The 19,715-nt window shown below is 46.6% G+C and overlaps 1 protein-coding gene and 1 long non-coding RNA gene across 8 annotated transcripts in view; both read right to left on the bottom strand.

Moving 5' to 3' along the window:
* Window positions 1-1,056: 1,056 nt before the first annotated feature.
* Ncr3lg1 (natural killer cell cytotoxicity receptor 3 ligand 1) lies at window positions 1,057-11,422 on the bottom strand. 2 transcript variants are annotated; one of them, XM_076542756.1, is made up of 7 exons: window positions 11,246-11,422; window positions 9,953-10,282; window positions 8,523-8,867; window positions 6,470-6,796; window positions 5,608-5,699; window positions 4,611-4,689; window positions 1,063-3,997 (listed from the first exon to the last, which is right to left on the bottom strand). In XM_076542756.1, exons 2-6 carry the CDS (start codon window positions 10,179-10,181, stop codon window positions 4,633-4,635), a joined length of 1,050 nt encoding a protein of 349 aa, XP_076398871.1. In that variant the 5' UTR covers window positions 10,182-10,282; window positions 11,246-11,422; the 3' UTR covers window positions 1,063-3,997; window positions 4,611-4,632. The 2 variants fall into 2 exon arrangements, with proteins under 2 accessions (XP_042132686.2, XP_076398871.1); XM_042276752.2 differs by lacking the exon at window positions 5,608-5,699 and having other exon boundaries at window positions 1,057-3,997; window positions 11,246-11,421.
* A 2,613-nt stretch (window positions 11,423-14,035) lies between these two features.
* The window catches only part of LOC143266896 (uncharacterized), a 41,466-nt gene continuing 35,786 nt past the window's right edge, over window positions 14,036-19,715 (bottom strand). For 3 of the 6 annotated variants that reach the window (XR_013041715.1, XR_013041714.1, XR_013041713.1), the window contains one exon: window positions 17,123-17,803. This is a non-coding gene — a long non-coding RNA (uncharacterized LOC143266896). Of the gene's footprint in view, window positions 14,676-17,120; window positions 17,804-19,715 lie in introns of those variants that run through there. The other 3 variants (XR_013041716.1, XR_013041718.1, XR_013041712.1) reach the window with 2 other exon arrangements.

Genomic DNA, 19,715 nt, shown 5'->3' with positions numbered 1-19,715 from the left:
ATTGAAAATCCTTGACAGATCACCCGGTTTGTAACACCCTCATAATCTGGCCTTATACAACCTTTAGAAGGAAGGAAGGAAGGAAGGAAGGAAGGAAGGAAGGAAGGAAGGAAGGAAGGAAGGAAGGAAGGAAGGAGGGAGGGAGGGAGGGAGGGAGGGAGGGAGGGAGGGAGGGAGGGAGGGAGGGAGGGGGGGAGGGGGGGAGGGAAGGAGAGAGGGAGGGAGGGGGGAGGGGGGGAGGGAGGGAGGGAGGGAGGGAGGGAGGAAGGAAGGAAGGAAGGAAGGAAGGAAGGAAGGAAGGAAGGAAGGAAGGAAGGAAGGAAGGAAGGAAGGAAGGAAGGAAGGAAACGCCTCTGTAAGATCAGGCTGTAGGCAAGCCTGTAGGCATTTTCTTAATTAGTGATTGATGGAAGCAGGCCCAGCCCATTGTGGGTGGGGCCATCCCTGGCTGGTGGTCCTGGGTTCTACAAGAAAGCAGACTGAGCAAGCCAGGAAGCAGCACTCCTCCATGGCCTCTGCATTAGTTCTTGTCTCCAGGTTCCTGCCCTGTTTGAGTTCCTGTCCTGACTTCCTTCAGTGATGAACAGTGACATGGGAGTGTGAGCCAAACAAACCCCTTCCTCCCTGAGCTGCTTGGGTTATGGCGGTTTGTCACAGCAGGAGAATCCTTGAATAAGATAGAGGCTTGCGATGTCTGGAGAGTCAGCCTCATAATGATGTCCCCCAGAAAGGCCGACCAGTGCCCAATTTGACCCAGGGACAGCATGGCTGGCTCCCAGGATTATGGGTCCTGACAGAAAACAGAAGAAACAAAGAAACCAAAGTAGCATGCAGGCCCATAGGGGGTTCACCCACAAAGTTCCAAAGAATCCACCACAGGCCTCACAAAAGATGCCTGTGGCCGTGGTGTGGAGACAGCCCAGAACTGCCCCCAGCAGCACGAGCGTGCTTTGATCTTTCGGAGGCCTTGACTCAGGTGCAGCTGGATTCTTAACTTTGCCACAGGAAACTCAGATTCTGACTTCACTGAAGAAAAGAATTTCAAAACGAACCATCGCAAAGGATATTTAGAGTTTATTACAAAAAGATTTTACTATACATTTCAATACAATTATTGAGAAAAGGCACTTGGGAGAAAGTAAAAAAAAAAAAAAAAAAATCAGAGCCCATGATTGAGGGCTTCCCAGAGAACAGCCGCCCTTCATCGGCTTTACAATACTAATACATAGAATTCACTATTTATCTTACTTGTTTAAGACGGTGTCTCATTGTGGATCAAGCTGGCCTCAAACTCACAGACATCTGCCTCCAAGTGCTAGATTAAAGCTGTGCAATGCCGTGTCTGGCTTACACAAAGAATTCGGATGGCTCTGGAAGCCACTGTCTCCACAGGGTAGCCCCTGAGGTGCCCCTGGCAGCGGACAAGTCTAGGTTGCAGAGACACGGGCAGTTAGAGCATCCCACGGTAAACACGGGCTTCACGTAGCAGGGTTATGCTTGTCAAGTCTTTCCTTGGTAAACACGGTAAACACAGCGATTCTTACTGGGAGGTTCCCAATAACATGCGGGAGAGGAGGGAGGCCTCCCCTGGTCCGCCAAGGCCTGGCGTGTTGCTCTTTTAACACTCTTAACGTAAATGACCTGTCGTCAGCCACTGTCACACAACTCAAACTGTGAGAGGCTCCAACCAGACTCCAGGGCAGGGCATTCCATCCTCTCCCTTCTCCCCGCTGTTTCCTAGCCTGCCTCAGATAGCACCATTACCAGTTCTAGTTTGGAGGCCGTTAACTTCCTGTTCTCCTAAGCTGTGCATCTTCGAAGGCTTACGTAACACTAGGAAGGGGGCAGCACCGATCACCGTCATTGCACAGAAATCTCTTCTCTATTAATTCACCATCTGTTAGTGAAGAACAGCGTAAGACTGGCCCGCAGGACAACGGTTCTACACTGTAAACGGTTTTAGAACTGTGTCCACAAACAGACCCTTTCTCTGCAGTGCAAGTGCATCTCATACAAACATAACAAAACACTTATCTCAAGGCAAACAGAGGTAGACACGGGCTTCACATAGCAGGGTTGTGCTTGTCAAGTCTTTCCTTGGTCTTGATACATTTCGTATAAAAGAGAGCAACCATGGGTCACTTGGCTTTGTAAACTTTTGAATAATACATCAAGTTCAGATACGCAGCTCTACAAATTCCTAGTCACAGACACTAAAGGTCACTTGAAAACATCAACATAGGCAGTATACGGGTGGCACTGTTGGGGTCTCTCGTGCATTCGTCACTTGCACATCAGGAGACTTTGGTGTTTCCTTCATATCTCTACTCCACACTCCTTGTTTTATTGTGTCTGTGCATGATGGGAAGGGCATGCCATGGAGAGTGCGTGGAGGTCAAAGGGCAACCAGACAAAGTTGGCTCTCTCCCGCCACCTTTACTTGTGTTCTGGGATGGAACTCAGGGGCCCAGGCTGAGCCATCTTACTGGTCCTGACATTCCTTCTATTTGCCTCGATTACAGACAGACAGACAGACAGACAGACAGACGATAGATAAACAGATAGATATAAATAATTGTTTGCTTCTCCGGTCATACTGCTCTAGCTAAGACTCCAAGAAGTGTATTGTATAAGGGCGGAGAAAGTGGACACCCTCTCTCCTGCCTGAGTGGAAACACAGTAATTTCCTTTCCTGACCTCCACATCCACGGATAAGCTCACACGCATGCAATAAATAAATAAATAAATAACGAGTGTTTAGAAAAACAACCTTCCTTCCTTTCTTGTTGTGTCTCCATCCAGTTTTGTTCTGGTGCTAACGCTGGGCTTGTAAGGGAGTTTGGCAGTGGTCTTTCCTCCCTTCAGAGCGGCTGCTGACAGCACTTCATTGACCATCTGGTAGCTTTTACCAGTGAATCCGTCAGCGCCTGAACACTGCTTTGTTTGGTGATGTTGTTGTTTATCATTATTATTATCATTATCACCAGTATTATTGCAACATCAATCTCACTGCTCCTAACAGTTTTGTTTAAATCATTTATCTCATCTGGGTTTAATTCTGGTAGATCATATCCACAAAGTAATTCATCCAATACTTTAAAATTTTCTAATTTAGTGGAATATCTACTTTTAAAGAATGTCCTGGTGCTCCCTGAGTTTCTGAATGGCTCCTTTGGCACCTCTGACTTTATTAGGTGAGGCTTTGCTTTCTGCCAGTTAGCTGGGGTTTGTTGATCAGATTTACAAATTTTGTAATTTTTCATTTCCGTTTGATCAATCCCTGCCCTGATCTTAACTCTTTCCCACTACAGATTTGGGGTTTGGCTTGAGCTTGTTTTTCAAGGCCCTGCGGTGCATCGTTAAGTTATTTATCTTAGTAGGCACTTAGAGCTGGAAACGCCCCCACGGACAGTTTTCACTGGGAGCTTTGGCTCACTGTGTTTTCATGATTAAGTGTCTCACGTAGAAAATAATCCTAAAAATGGATCTTTAAAAATTGCAGCTTAAGTTTTCTTAGCAAATGCCACGAAATCAAGGGACTGCCCACTTGTGGACGAGGTAAAGACAGAGGGACGGCTCTGCGAGGACCCAGGTCGAGCCACTCACTGCCTTTGCGCCCCTTCACTTAAGGGTTCCTGTAAGATGACAAGCAGCACCTAGATCAGATTAGAGATCCGTAAAACCTTACGCACAGGCTTCCCATTGGCTCAGCCCCAACTAGGAAAATAACTTCCAGAAAACAGCTGGTCTGTGTTGTATCAGCAGCCTTTCTTTTTTTCTTCTTCCTCTTCTTCAAGCCGACTTATTTCTGTATTATCTTTATGTGTTTGTGTGCGTTCCTGCATGAGTTTATGTTCACCATAGGTGTGCATGATCCAGTGGAGATGAGATGTTTTCAAGAGGTTGTGAGCCGCCATGTGGGTGCTGGGCCCTCTACAAGAGCATCATCTCTGCAGCCCAGAGGTCCTTATTTCCTTGTCTGACTCTCCCACTGCCCCTGATGTAGTACAAAGAGAAGCATTAGCCTCGCACACATTAGCCTTGGCTGACCCATGAGTTATGAAGGTCCACTTGACTTTCTAGAATCTTCTAACCAGCACATTAACACTTGGTCCTGAGCCTCTAAAGCAGCTGCACCGTTCTCTTTCTTTGGGTGATAGCTGAAAACCTAATTTAGAAACATCTAGGGGAATTGGAAATTCTTGGTCACCCCACTGAAAACCTATGGTCAGTTAGCCCACTAAGGTGTTAACAAACGTGAGCAATGAGGGAACTGCCCCCTCAGCTAAGGGTTTTTGTGTGACTGAACACTACAGTCCACTCCTAGTTCAAAGCCCTGCTCTCAACTGATAAGGTTGGATCAATTCACAGGGAAAGTCGTATCCCATGGACAGGCAGCGGCTCCACAGCCCTTCTCCACAGAGTCTCCACAGAGTCACGGAGAAGAGACCAGATGGGGAAACTCTTTCCTAAACTAACATCAGAAAACAACACACAGTATCCCCAGCACCCACCCCCAGACCTCCCTGACAGTGTCCAGTGACTGTGATCACAAACACCTGAAGCCAAGCTCTAGCCACAGGCCTGTGCTTTGTCTTACTGGTTCTTACCATCTCCAGAGGCAATAAACTATCACCAAACCCAGGAGAACACAGGGACCAACAATGGTAAAGTATATCTCCATAGGTCCTGGAGAGAGAGGAGAGAGAGGAGGTTATGATGGTTCATACTGTCAATTTGACCAGACTGAGAATCACCTCTCAGACAGTCCTCTGTGCAGTCTGTGAAAGGTTATCTACACTAGGTTAACCGAGGTAGGAGGACACACTTTAACTGTGGCTGACGCTGTCCCGGGGGTCGGGACTCAGCAAGCCGAGCGCTCAGTGTCCTCCGTGTCCTGACTGCACACACACTGAGGCCATCTGCTGCCGCCATCTTCTTGCCTTGGTGGACTGCACCCTGGATCGGTAAGCCAAGAATAAGCCTTTCTTCAGCGATTGCCTTTGTCGGAGTATTTTACGACTACAACCAGAAGAGCAGCCGACCCCGGTGAGGGCCCAAGACTACAGAGGACTGGTGTTACAGTCTACGTGGCTGATGTCAAGTCCCACCAGAGATCCCCCACCAGGCCTCTGTCGTGGATTAGCAACACCACTGCTATCACACACGTCCTCAGACGTCGGGGTGTGTAGCACAGCAAAGCACAGGTTGACGTCAGGCATGGTGGTGCACACCTGGGAGCCCAGCCTTAGGTGTTCAGGAGCTCAAGCCAGCTGGGCTGCAGATTGAAACCCTGCCTCAAAAAAGGAAGGAAGGAAGGGAGGGAGGGAGGGAGGGAGGAAGGAAGGAAGGAAGGAAGGAACGAAGGGAGTGGAGATGTAGCTCCACTGTGGAGTGCATGTCCAGCATGCACCAAGCCCTGGGTTCAAGGCCCAGCACCGCATAAATCGGGCGTAGTGACATATGACTATAACTCTAGCCTTCCGGAAGTAGAAGTTGGAAGATCAAACATGCAAGGTCATCCTAGACGCCATAGCAAATTCAAGGCCAGCCTGAGCAACGTTAGAGCCTGTACCAAAAGAAAGGAGGGTCTACGTGATGACTCACTGAGTTGAGGTGGTTCACTGCCGCCCACTGAAGAAGGGAACTGACTTCATCAAGCTGTTCTCTGATGGCCGCACAGGCACCATTGTGCACACCTTATACACATACACAAACGTGTAAAAGAAAGGAAGGGAGGGAGGAGAGAGAGAAAGAGAAGGGGGAAGGAAAGAGGGAAAAGAGTATACGAGAGATAAAATAAGGTCTAAGTAATATCAAAGACCATACGTCACACACAGATTTATGGGTTCTAGACTACACCATATAACACATCCACCCAAACCAAAGTGCATATTCAATACACCAGCATATTTAAGTTGCATCCACACATGCTTCTAGTCCTTACTCTAAGAACAGCTCAGCTGGCACAGCCACCTCTCTCTCTCTCTCTCTCTCTCTCTCTCTCTCTCTCTCTCTCTCTCTCTCTCTCTCTGTGTGTGTGTGTGTGTGTGTGTGTCTGTCTGTCTGTCTCTATACACACAGACATACACACACACACACACACACACACACACACACACACACACACACACACACACACTGCCCACTACCTGTCATGGGAACATCCAGACTCTGAAGGTGTTCTGAGCTGACAAACAGTCCTGATGGCCCTATCTGCCCCCACCCCAAACCCCAACCCCTGCATCTACCTCTAGGCCATCAGCACAGGACCTAAATCTGGACTGCTGGCTCTGGGGTCTGAGATGAACTAGATCTAGTTTGTTCTCCTTCGGCCCCAAATTTCCTCTCCTTCCCCAGCAAAGATCCTAGACGTCTCAAAATCCCAAACTTCTGGTCACATGTCCTCGAGTGGGGGGGCAGGGGGATAGTCACATGTCCTGGAGTGGGGGAGCAGGGGGATGCTTACTTTTCTCAGGCAGTGTAACACTGAGCCTCTTGGAGTCAAGTAAGGATCTGTGGGACACCACACAGGTGAAGGTATTCCCGTGGTCTTCCAGGGCTGGTTTCAGGGCCAAGGAGCTGGTAACACTGAAGGTACCATCATCATTCCTCACAGCGGGACCAGTGATTATGCCCTCAGTGATCGCTCGGAAGTGGGGATCATTCAGGGTGCTCTCCTCCCACTTTATGTCAATGGCTGCTGGGTAGAACCCATCCACCTTGCATATAACGAACTCTTCTTCACCATTTCTCTCTGTAGCTGGTTTCACAAACAATTTCATGGCCGGAGAAGCTGCCAGAGAAAAGAACCACAATTTGACCAGGGCCAACCACTGGTTTTCTCTCCTCACACCACACTGAATGGCTTCTACCTCAGCAATGAGTTTGGGGACCCCCAGTTTACCACACCAGGCTGGGAGCTCCCTGGAGGTAGACAGAGAAGATCTTATTGGTATGTTTGACCCCTGGGCAAGCGCTGGGGGTGGGTGACTGAACACATTCAGACTCTGCTTAATCAACTCTTCTGGGCACGCCGTGATCCCCATTTGCACAGCAATTTTGTCAAGCCGAGTTCATGAGGCGAGTGTCAGACACTCCTCAGATTCTGAGGAAGCACTGGCGTGCAGCCACAGTGGACACTGATTCTTAGCATGTTTGCCTTGGAAATGACCCGTGCAGGTTAAAGAGATCCTGCAGGAAGATGCAGTCACCCTGGACCTAGTCAGAGGCACAAAAGCACCTCCCAGGAAGTGTCCCTAAGGAAAGCTGCTGTGATCCTGATAATGAGGCGTGGTGGGGAGGCACGATCCGCAGCGCCAGCACGCGGGAGAGGGGGGCGCGAGGGTCAGAGTGCAAGGCCATCTGCAGCTACATAGCAAATCCTGGCCAGCCTAGGCTACCTGAAACCGCTTTCCAAAAAGCCAAATAAGGAAATAATGTCAGGTCATAAACTATTAAGGAAAAATAGTGTTAGGATTAGTGAAAATTCAACACTTCTGTGTAGAAGTTGTCAACGTAAAATGATAAGCAAGACTTCAAGGACATATTTTGTGAAATATATATATGCAATAAAGGTCTTCTATCCAAAATACACAAAGGGGACTCAGCCACACAGCAAGTCCAGAGCCACCTTCCAGGGATACATGAAACTATCTCCAAACAAACAAACAAACATGCTGTGCCGGCGAGGCTAACTAATACCCAAATGCACAACACCCTGGCAGCAGGAAATGGCTAAGGATGCTGACCTCAGTAGCTGCAGGTGAATGCATCGGGACTGAAGGCAGAAGCGGCCACAGACACGCAGTCTGGAAAGGCTGGTTGGAGCCGCAGAACAATTCTGCTTCTGTTCAAGCCGCCTTTCAGCAACGTAGTGAGAGCCCATCCCGTTTGACTCATGGGAAAATTTCCCTCCAAAGATATTCAATGTTTGGTCCAGTCTCTCAGGTTGGGAGCAGCAAAGCTGCATCTGGGTTGAGATCTGTGGAGGCCAGCCTGGCACTGAGCTCTTCTCCCAGGCACCTCCCAGAGGCACCTCTTCGGTGAACATGGACGGTCCACGTAACAGGTGAAGTACATCATTACCGAGGCCGCCACTAGAGAGCGGCTGCTCACAGACTCTTCCCTACAGCTCTTAGGTAGATTCTCTTTACCTCTGAGCGCAGAAAAGGGCACTGAAGTTCAGAGGGACTGGTAAGTTGCTAAAGGTTGTCAAACTGTTTTGGTTTTGTTTAGTTGGAGCAGGAATGGGGGTTGGAGCCGGAGCCTGGCAAAGACTTGACAATCAAGCTATATACATCTCCACACAAAATGTGAAGCCGCAGATGGCCTTAAATTCAAGATCCTCCTGCCTCATCCTCTTTTGCCTACTGGCATGCGTTGCAGTGGACAGAACTGAAAACCATGCCCCTCCGACTCCTTCGCCCACGTCCTAACCCCCGGCTCTGCTTGGCCATCCACACATCCACCACTAGCCTCAGCACCATGGGAACTACCGGGCACTTCCGTCAAGGACTCACCCACAACATCTAGCCTGGTCGTCCCCTCTGCCTGTTGAGGGGTGACCACCAGCTTGCATCGGTACTCTCCTGCGTCACTCAGCTCGATCCTGGGCAGATAGAGTGAGGCATCGCCCCATTCCAGCCCCAACAATGACACATTGGCTCCAGGTCGGGTCGCCTCCCGGTAACTTCCATAAAACTGGTATATGGAGGCCGCAGATTCATTCCGCTCTTTCTTCCAAGACCAGATGATTCCCACAATCGTGATGTTCAGGTGGGGTGACCCCGGGATTTTGCAGGGTACAGTGACATTGTCGTGTAAGAAAACCGTCTGTGTCTCTGTGGTCTTCACTTCCAGCCCACCTAGGGCAATACAAGAGCTCAGTTACAGGAGGCTCCTGGTACCCAGTCCCTGGGAGGTGATGGACAGCACTTCCTATAGCCTTGAGTAGCTCACAACAGCTCTCACCCAAGGGCCCTTGTTAATCCAGTTAGACCCCCCCCCAGCCCTGTCCTTTCTTGATGAGCTTGTTTTGGCTGTTAGAGATCTCTGTACATTTTACAATTAGATAATTAATTTTTAACTAAAAAATTACATTTATTGAGTGGGGGGGGAGGGGCATCTCTAGAGAGGTCAGAAAACATTTGCGGAAGTGAGTTCTCTCCTTAAACCATGTGGGCTCCAGGCAGCCAACTCATCAGGCTCCATTTGCCAAATCATCTCATCGGTCCCAACTGATCAGTTTCCACAGAGAGGTCTGATAAGAGTCACACCTCAGCTGTGGATCCATTTGGGTGTATAACACAGATGCTATATTTTCAGCGAGCGTGTTGGGTGATGTGCTAAGCACTGAATTCTTCATCCTTCCCAAATGTGTATGTTGATGGTGAAACCCCACCCCCCCACACACACCGGGACAGCATTGAGCAGTGAGGACTTTGGGAGATGGTCATGGCGAGAGGTTTCAGCCTCCTGAATGGGATTAGAGCCACTGCTGAGTGTGAAGGCTGCAAGATCTCCGCTATGATGGACAGAACAGGAAGTTATCCTAGAGCTGAACCAGCCAGTGCCTTACCTCAGCTTCTCAAGCTACAGAACTAAGACCCTGAGTACGTGCCCATGACACGAAAACTGTCCCTCCCCACCTCTGACAAAACTTTGGTAAAGACGCCTGGATGAAACAAAGGTGGCTTTTCTCCAACCCTGCCCCAGTTCCCACATCATGGGTGATAGCAAGGCACCAAGAGGGACGCAGTCAGGGCAAACTGCGCACTGGGGGTCTTCGAAGCACAGCTGAGCAGTCAGTCAGTATATCTGCACTATGACAAGGGCAGGCTAAGGGACAGCGGGCCACCACCACAGTGAGTGGGACCCCCAGCGGAGCCCACCAGGGACAGCAGGAGCTAGAGCCGCCTCCCCGTCCCTTCCCATTCCATCCACATCCTACCTGCCATGGACATGTACCACAGAAGCAATAGCATCCTCAGCAAGCCAGTCACCCATGAGGAGCCCACAGTGCCGGGCGGAACTGGCTTGCTCTGCCCTCCACATCTGTTGGGCGGTTCTAGGTTGCAGCCACGCAGGGAAGAGGTATGACTGCAGAAGGCAGTACGGCATGGGCCCTTGTAGTTCGTGTGTGCACTCCCTGGACCCCTCTGGCAACTCTGCGAAGTCATCTTGTCATGAGCAGCAGGACACGCACTGCCACCAGCTGAGTAGGGAAGCAGGGGAGGCCCCCTCAGAGCATGGTGGGCCACACACAAGAGCACCTGGGAGTCTGTCACAGAAAACAAGTTCAGAACCAGCCCGTGAGTTTCTTAAGCAGAAAGACAAGAAGCACTTGAAGAGACAAGTGTCCAACCTCAGACAGGTGCCTCAGCTATATGTGTGGCGGGGAGGCTTTGAAGGTGTTTTGTCAGTAGTTACCTTTAGGCTTTAAGAATAAGATGGGATGCCACACTCCCATGCCTTCTCTACAAAGTGCAGTCTTGGAAGATAACTAAGCTCAGTTGGCAGTGTCTGCTTAGGCGACAAGTCCCCAACCCCCAACACAAGGTGAGGTGACGCATGCCTCTCATGTTAGCCCCGGGGGCCATGAAGGCAGGAGGAACAGGGACTCCAGCTCCAAGGGATACATAAGACCCTACCTTTAAAAAAAAGTTTTTAAGGAAACAAGCTCAGAGCATCAGGAGTTTGAGTCTGTGACATCCACACATCTGGCACAGACAGCCAGTCCCAGAAAGACAATTCATTCTAAGACATTCCTCAACAAAATAATATCCTCCCCATCATCCAGATATGCGCCTCAGCCAGATGCCCAACCCGATAAGAAGCGGTAACTTCATTTTCAGCGATTACAGGTTCCCTTCTCTCTGAACTCAACTCTTAGAAGATCATTTCCTTCTCTGTCCGTCCTTCCTCTCTTTCCCTTAGATCTTCCCCCTCTCTTCCCTGTCCCCGCCCCCCCTCTTTCTGTCCCCCTCCCGCCCCCCCTTCCCGCTCCCCTCTCCCGATCGAGCGCGGATGTCCTCTGAGGCTGATGACAGGTGTACACAAGCTTCTGGATCCCAACTCGGAAGACAGACCTGCCTTCCCATGGATTTGCCGCCCGCCCCCCTCCCCGCCAGTTACAGATTCCCATCAAGGCTCTGGGCAGGTTTCCTGCCTCCGTGGAGTCCCGAAGTTACAGAAAGAGACTTTTTTCAAAACAGACTTTTCCATTTCACTCACCAACACTTACCAAATCTGTATCTTCGGTCCACAGATCTAGAAATTACAAGATGCAAGCCCACCCCAGAGGACCGTCATGCGGTGTTTGTCTCCCCTGTGAAGCTGGCGCTCCTGGGCACCAGAAGCCTGTGCTGCGGCGCGGTGCTGCGGCCGCTGCAGAAGCGTCACCCCACCCCCTTCCGGGTCTTCGCCTCCAATCAGAGCTTGTGCAGGAGAACCTGATTTGCATACTCCCCTGCAGCTGGTGTAGGACGAGGCGGGGGCGGGAGGGCGTGCGGACGGAGCAGAAAGGAGGGGACGAGGCATGCGCCGGGGGGAGGGCGCTTACATTTCTAGAGACCAGAGATCTAGTAGTTTGGCAGGGACAGCAGCAGCACGGTCCCTTAGTTTTCCTTGCTTTCTTGGCAGGCTAAGGAAGGCTCTTTCCCGCCTCTCCCAGCTTGGGGCGGCCCAGGCCTGCTGGACTCCTGGCTGCATCCTCCAGTCTCTGCCCGCTTAGCTTGTCCTCTGCGTCAGTCTCCTTTCTCTCTGTTTTTCTTCACATCTATCATTGGAAGTGGGACCAAACTCCGGCTCTGGGTCTCTGAAATCCTTTCTAGAATCACATTTGCAAAGACTGTGTAAGACATGAGGGCACTCTCCCAATTTGCACATTAGTGGGGTCACCATCCAGACCATACGGTGTTTGTCTCCCCTGAGAAGCTGGCCCACCTCGGCACCAGTCTTCCCAGAACATACTGTGTTCCAGCTGTCCTCCAGTGGCCTGGGGCTGTGGATGCCACCAGGGCATTTGGGAGTTTAGGGTACTAATGCCTTGGTGATGCTCTTCCTGGCACAGGGAAAAGGTAAACTCTTACCCCTCCCTTCTCTGAATTATGGCCATGTTCCTACCCTGTGGGCTTGCTGCCTCCCCACCGTGTTATACTGTGTAGCCCGCCCCCTGCTAAGCAGACAGTATCTAAGAACAACGAAAGGGCCCATCTTCCAGCTTGGCTTTGCTTCAGGCTAAAACTGACCAGAACTGACAAATAAGGTGAATTGTTCCTCAGGCAATAGACAGCAATGGATATCAGTCCTGGGACATGGAAGCCAGGGATCCCTGTTCTCTACTCTCTGTGGTTAATTTAGAGCCGCAGACAAGCATGCCAGGAAACCAGGCTTCTGCACTCCCAGAAAGGCCCTGTGCAGGCCTGGATGACCTTCCTTGGGAATTCTGGAGGCAGACTCTCACCTGCACAGGTCCACTCAGGCCCTTCTGCTCTATACTTTGTTTGCGGTTTGCAAAATGTATTTTTCAACATTGTCCAGTTTGTCTTTTTCCTCACAAGGAGCCATGCATAAAGCTTTGTAGCTAGAGTTTTCCTGCCTGGCCCACAGTCAGGACAAATCTCTCTCACCCGCCAGTCCCACAGCCACTCAGACCCAACCAAGTAAACACAGAGGCTTATATTGCTTACAAACTGTATGGCTGTGGCAGGCTTCTTGCTAACTGTTCTTATATCATAAATTAACCCATTTCTATAAATCTATACCTTGCCACGTGGCTCGTGGCTTACCAGCATCTTCACATGCAGCTTGTCATGGTGGTGGCTGGCAGTGTCTCTTTCAGCCTTCCTGTTCTTTCTTTTCTCCTCTCCACGCCTATACTTCCTGCCTAGCCACTGGCCAATCAGTGTTTTATTTATTGACCAATCAGAGCAACACATTTGCCATACAGAACATCCCACAGCAAAGCTTAATGGTAGAACACTTACATTGCAGGGTAAGGCCCTGGGTTCCATTCCCAACAGTGCTAAAAAAATAAAGAAAAAGATGGTCTGAGATGGTTCAGGGTGTAAAGCCTGAGGACCAGAGTTCAGATGCCCAGCACCCACATAAAAGCCAGACATGAGTAGAGGCCCACCTGTCATCCCAGCAAGCTAGCAGTGGAGACGGGATCTCAGGAGCAAACTGGCTTGCTAGACTAGTTGAACTGATGAGCTCTGGGATCAGCAAGTGACCCTGCCTCTTCACATAATGTAGAGAATCACTGAAGAACATAGCAACCTCTGCTTCCACAATGCACCCACATATGTACATGTACCCACCCACATGCATGCAATGTTTATAAACATGTGTAAAAATCAGAAAGGAAATTATAACAAATATACATTTTCCTGATTTTAATATAATTTCAAATGAACATATACAAACATTAATTCAAACAATATTTTCCAACAAGTACTATGCTGGGAGAATTGTAACATCCATACAAAGAATTCAAATTAACAAAATATTAACAAATATTATATAAAGTCTCTATATCTTGAAATCCAACTACTGATTTATAATTTTAAAAATAATCCAAAGATTGTGGGGTAGTGGTCATGCACGCCTTTAATCCCGGCACTAGGGATGCAGAGGCAGGTGGATCTCTGTGAACTCAAGGCCAACCTGGTCTACAGAGTGAGTTCCAAGACTATATGTAGAGAAACTCTTTCTAGAAAAAATGAAAAATAAAAAAATAAAGTCCAAAGATCAAAATAAACCAAGAGAATTAAATTTCATTCCTAGGCTAATAGAATTTTTGTTTTCAAATTTAAAATCAAGAAAAAATTTTGCTGAGCAGTGGTGGTACATGCTTTTAATCCCAGCACTTGGGAGACAGAGTCAGGAGGATCTCTATAAATCCGAGGCCAGCCTGGTCTACAGAGTGAGATCCAGGACAGGCACCAAAACTACACAGAGAAACCCTGTCTCGAAAAAAAAAAAAGAAAGAAAGAAAGAGAGATAAAGAAAGAAAGAAAGAAAAAGAGAGAAAGAAAGAGAAAGAGAGAGAGAGAGAAAGAGAGAGAGAGAAAGAGAGAAAAAGAGAGAGAGGAAGAGAGAGAAAAAGAGAGAGAAAGAGAGAAAGAGAGAGAGAAAGAGAAAGAGAGAGAAAGGGAGAGAAAGAGAAAGAGAGAAAGAAAGAAAGAAAAAGAAAGAAAGAAAGAAAGAAAGAAAGAAAGAAAGAAAGAAAGAAAGAAAGAAAGAAAGAAAGAAATTCTAGTTACATGTATACAAAGGTTTGTCTTAGGGTTTCTATTGTGTGAAAAGACACCATTACCACAGCAACTCTTTTTTTTTTTTTAAGATTTATTTATTTAATTATGTATACAGTGTTCTGCTTACATGTATACCTGTAGGCCAGAAAAGGGTACCAGGTCTCAATACAGATGTTTTTGAGCCACCATGTGATTGCTGGGAATTGAACTCAGGACCTCTGGTAGAACAGCCAGTGCTCTTAACCCCTGAACCATCTCTCCAGCCCTGCTGCAACTCTTATAAAGGAAAAAATTTAATTGGGTGGCTTACAGTTCCAGAGGCTTAGTCCATTTTCATCTTGGTGGGACAAGGTGGCAGGCAGGCAGACATGGTGCTAGAGAAGGAGCCAAGAGCAGAGCAGGAGCTACATCTGGATCCTACAGGCAACAGGAAGTGAACTGAGACACTGGGTGTGGCTTGAGCATATATGAGACCTCAAAGCCTGCCTCCACAGTGACCCACTTCCTTCAACAAGGCCACACCTACTCCAACAAAACCACACCTCCCAATAGTGTCATTCCCTGAGCTTACAGGGGTCAATTACATTCAAACTACCAAAGGTTATATATTTAATTCAACATTTAGATTGAACTTTTCTTGAAATTACCACAAAAAAAATGGTAGTAATAAATAGTGGTTTTTAAAACATTGACTTTCAAAGAAGATGTGTAATGGGACTCGTGATGCACACTTGTAATCTTAGCATTAGGAGGTGAAGGCAGGAGGATCAGGAATTAAAGGTAATCCTTGACTACAAAGGAAGTTTGGGGCCAGCCTGGGCTACATGGGGCCCTGACTCAAAAAAAAAACAAAAAAGTATAAACTGTACTAAATGTGTTCTACATACAACAAATATTAGTGAAACATCACTATGCAGTTCTAGCCATTAGCTTTCTTCATTAAAAGGAAAAGCAATAATGAAAAAATTTTTAACTCCAAAAGACATTTTTTTCTGAAGACATTGAGTGGTTTTCTATTCAAAACTATTTTAGAGCCAGACACAGTAGTACACACTTTTAATCCCAGTACTCATAGGCAGGTAGATCTCTGTGAATTCAAGGCCAGCCTGGTCTGCATAGTGAGTTCCAGGACATCCTGTCTAAAAAATAAATCAAAGCTATTTGGGGCATAAGCTTACACACAACACACATACCCCACTCGAAACATAAGATACGATCTTTTACTCAGCAATATATAAAATTTACTGTCCAGATATTATGTTTAGAGTTGGAAAGCTTCTCAGTTCTGTTGTACCCATGTCACAAGACCCCCATGCAAGACCGCTACAAAACCAATATCCGAAGCAAATACACAGAGGTTTTTTTTTTTAAATACGCAAGCCCGGGGCTTGGTCCATATTCCAAACACTCCACATAGCAGGTGGAGGAGCACTCACTTCAAGGGGTTTATATAGGAAAGGTTTACGTGCAGAGAGTTACATATCTTGGGACTGGACAAGGGGGCTGGGGTGAGGCAGTTCTTTGAAGTTACTGCTGAACTGTAAGCATGAGGTTACTGATGGCTCACAGGATGCAGGGTATCTACAGAGACATACATTTATTTTTTTTTACTCCCTATGTCCTGCTTTTGCTGAACCCAGAATATATACATTCAGATTTATTGTTTCAGCCTTATCTTCCCATGAGTTCAACTTCTGGTCAGTTCTAAAATTGCTGGTCAGCAAATACCTTTGGGAGAGGGGAGCATCTCTCAAGATGGCTACTGATTTTTCCCTTTCATTCCCTCCTCTCCTAGTAACTGGAGAACACCCAATCATGGGTAGTCAATTCCTAGGTTGCAAATTTCTGTCTTGAGTCAGATGGCCCATTTTTATATCTTGGTTGAGGATCTCATATTGAGTTTGAGTCCTTTGCACCATTATTGGATGGTCCCCAACCTTTCTTTGATGATTTTCATCAGCTTGTTGAGGCCTTCTCATACTTTGGTCATAGAATCCTTAACCAGCCTGGAGTGTTCTATATAGAAACATCATTTCTCTCCCAGGGCTACACATAGTCCCCCTTGTCGTAAGAAATGGAGATTTATCCCTAGCCTATTCTGTAACATGACCTCAGAAAGCAAGATGAGGGATTCTAGCATCATCAGTTTAGTGGCATCCAAACAGGAATTATTATTCAGTTAAGGATCAATGACATAAGAGCCAGCAGTAATTAGCAGAAGCAAAAGGGCCAAAAGCCCTGTGATGGCTGACAGTTCCTTATCCTGAAGGAACTTGGAAATGAGAATGGGGACCAGTTATTACTTTATCTCATGTTCCCTATGATAGAAAATTTTCTTTGATCTAACATTCCAGACGGGAATAAGGACGACATTTTTGCTTCTGTAATTACTTCCTGCTGATGTTGGGATGTTATTTTCAGGGCCCTAGAAAGCCAGAATGTTAGTCAAAAGCAAGGAGAGGATTTAGAAGCATCTGGTTCGTTGACCCGGTGGAGAAGGTCCATATCAGCTTTCAGCAAGTCCATATGTCACAGGCTGAAGTCAGTAGCCAAAGCCTGAATGTGTCTGCCAGCCAAATGGAAGTCCACTGAAGCAGATATAGACTAGAGACAAAAGTTAACTTATTTGGAATTTTTATGCTCACAGCCTTAGTAAATATATTAATGTTATCAATCAGTAGTGAAATACATATTATAGAAAAAGCAGGTAACAGGTATCTGTCTATAAATCTATATTCAGAAGAAATCCAAAATCTTGAGCTCATAATCCAAACAATAAGTAGTCATTGCTCTATTAGCTTGTCAAAACTCTATTAATGTTAAATTCTGAACTTATTAAGTTTTTTTTTTTTTTTTTTTTTTGGTTTTTCGAGACAGGGTTTCTCTGTGTAGCTTTGCGCCTTTTCCTGGAACTCACTTGGTAGTCCAGGCTGGCCTCGAACTCACAGAGATCCACCTGGCTCTGCCTCCTGAGTGCTGGGATTAAAGGCGTGCGCCACCACCACCCGGCAAACTTATTAAGTTTTAATGCAATGACAGTGTGGTCTTTAATTAATTAATGCATTGATCAATGCGTTAATAAGGTGACTGCAACCTCATGGAAGACTCTGGTTGCCTGATGTTTCTAAGCTGACAAAGCTACAGCTAACCCAGTCATCAGTGCCATCAGAGACCTGAGAAGGATAAATTTTACCTGAGTGCAGACTTCCAAATCTATTAAAAAACAACAGAGACTATCCATTGCCCGGACCGCATTCATCCCAGGCTCCTGTAGTCTTCATATGTTGGCAGAATAGGTGTCAGGACAGCATCAATCTTGGCTGCTGGGCCCATAATGTGAAATTCTCCCTGAGGAGGAGCAACTTTGGGAAAAAATGACCTTATCTTGTCAGTGTCTCATTTGTCCATTCTGGGCCGGATCCCTGGCAGCAGGTGTTGGGTTGGGGCATCTTGCCCAGTGGTCAGTGTTGTCCACAGTTTAGGTGGCTTCATCTTGTCGTTGTTCTAGATCTTCCTTGGGAGTTAATGCTGGGAGCTGGGAGTCTCTGTTTGTTATAGTAAGCTAGTAAGCTTTTTATTAAATAATTTAAATGCCACATCATCAGATCTTTGACGGGTTTGAGAACCATTATCTATTAAATACATCTGAGCCAAAAATATCTAGGCTAATCTTGAAAACATCTCTAAGTTTGGTAACAAGAATCAGGCCAATTTGTTGTCCTGTAGATATATTAGTCAAATGGACCTCTCAGGTTCTGTTTTATTTATTTCTTATAGCTTATAATTAAATAAGAATTAACAGTTTATGCTTTAAACTAGTATCTGAATAGCCAGATGACTAGTATTAACTTGTGTTCCTTAACAAAGGAAACATGTAAACTCAGACATTTAAAACCGAACACACACGTGGACATATTTTTATCCATATTTACAGAGTAGATAGACATTTTTTTGTTTTGTTTTGTTTTTGAAGCAGGGTTTCTCTGTGTAGCTTTGTGCCTTTCCTGGAACTCACTTGGTAGCCCAGGCTGGCCTCGAACTCAGAGATCCGCCTGCCTCTGCCTCTGCCTCTGCCTCCCAAATGCTGGGATCAAAGGTGTGCACCACCAACGCCCGGCCTAGATAGACATTTTTAAAACTGAAAACCTTTGGAGTTTCAGTGTAACAGCAGAATAGCAAGAGAAAGAAATCCAAAACATGTTTTATTTTTTATATATCTCAAATCATTTTTATCATTACTTAAGTCTTTTTAATCCTTAGACCTTTATAACATTTTACATATTTTAATAACTTGTATTTTATATATTTTTTCTTTCTAAAACATTTTTTATATTCCCATACCTAAAACCTTTATATCTTAGACCCCATATAAAGGTTACTTATATTTAAACCTCATAATTTAAACTTTAAAATTTAAATATTTAAAGTTTTAAAGTTAAACTTTAAAATTTTTTTTTATTTTAAACTATTTTCTCAGATCCAAAAATCATTTATCTAAACTTTCATCTTCATATCTCAGGCATTTATATTTGTATAAAAACGTTATATCCTAAAATATCTTTTTTCTATTTAATTCATTGAGCTATCCTCTACTTGGAATTTGATAACAGTTTTTTTTTCTTATCTTAACCAATAATAATTTGTAATCAATTCTCTTAAATGATGGCAAGTGTTTGTAACCCATTGAACTCAAATGACCAAAATCTATGTATTTTTTCCCTGTGAAAACAAAAGCATAATTTTTAAAACCTAATGTATCTTTAACATTTTTAAGCATTACCAGGCTAGAGAAGGATTAAAATGGGAAGCTAATGAGGAACTTGGCTTAGAAAGGAAGGGAGGGGGCTTAAATTCAGAGTGTGTAAGCAGTAAAGTCCCCACGGCCCCTAGCTCCCCCATCTCTGCCCGTCTGTAGAGAGTGTGCTTTTCCACCCTATCCTGCCTATCCTGCAGGCTAACACCGCCTGGGTGTGTCCTGCTCCAAGCTCCCAAGCTTGAGTGGGCGGGAGGCCTCCACCCATTCAGATTCTCCTGCCCAGTCTGCCCATTCCTGGGAGCCCTGCTTCCTGGGAACTCACCTCCCTGCTCAGGGAGAGCCCTGTTAGGGCCCAGGGGAGCCCGACTTCCCAGGGCCAGGAGTGATGAGCACTCAGCCACTCAGCCCCTCTCCCCGCTGCTGAGTGAGCTTCCCTGTCCCCCGCCTGCCAGCAATGCCAGTCTGGTGACAATAAGGGAAGTTAGTAGACAAAAAACAAGTAACATTTACATAGGCATAAGTTCCCGTAAGGCCAGAGGTGAAAAGGAACAGTAACTCTTATGGGAAAGGCAACTTCACCAGGATCAGGAGGTGTGTGTGTGTGTGTGTGTGTGTGTGTGTGTGTGTGTGTGTGTGTGTGTGTGTGTGTGTTTATTCTCTGCCTCTGCATATCACAGCCCTTCACAGCCAGCTCTCCCTCT

The sequence above is a fragment of the Peromyscus maniculatus genome, chromosome 1 (genome assembly GCF_049852395.1).
Source record: "Peromyscus maniculatus bairdii isolate BWxNUB_F1_BW_parent chromosome 1, HU_Pman_BW_mat_3.1, whole genome shotgun sequence".
Taxonomy (NCBI): domain Eukaryota; kingdom Metazoa; phylum Chordata; class Mammalia; order Rodentia; family Cricetidae; genus Peromyscus; species Peromyscus maniculatus.
The sequence above is the reverse complement of the archived record's forward strand: the minus strand, read 5'-3'. Positions and strand labels throughout refer to the sequence as shown.

Excerpts from the sequence above, each read along its gene's own strand:
- Ncr3lg1 (XM_076542756.1), bottom strand. The coding sequence starts at position 10,181 with ATGACTTCGCAGAGTTGCCAGAGGGGTCCAGGGAGTGCACACACGAAC. Across the intron at positions 8,868-9,952 it reads GTGGTACATGTCCATGGCAG|GTGGGCTGGAAGTGAAGACC; the intron begins GTAGGATGTGGA and ends GTATTGCCCTAG. Across the intron at positions 5,700-6,469 it reads TGTTACACTGCCTGAGAAAA|GTGTGCACAATGGTGCCTGT; the intron begins GTAAGCATCCCC and ends TATGTGTATAAG.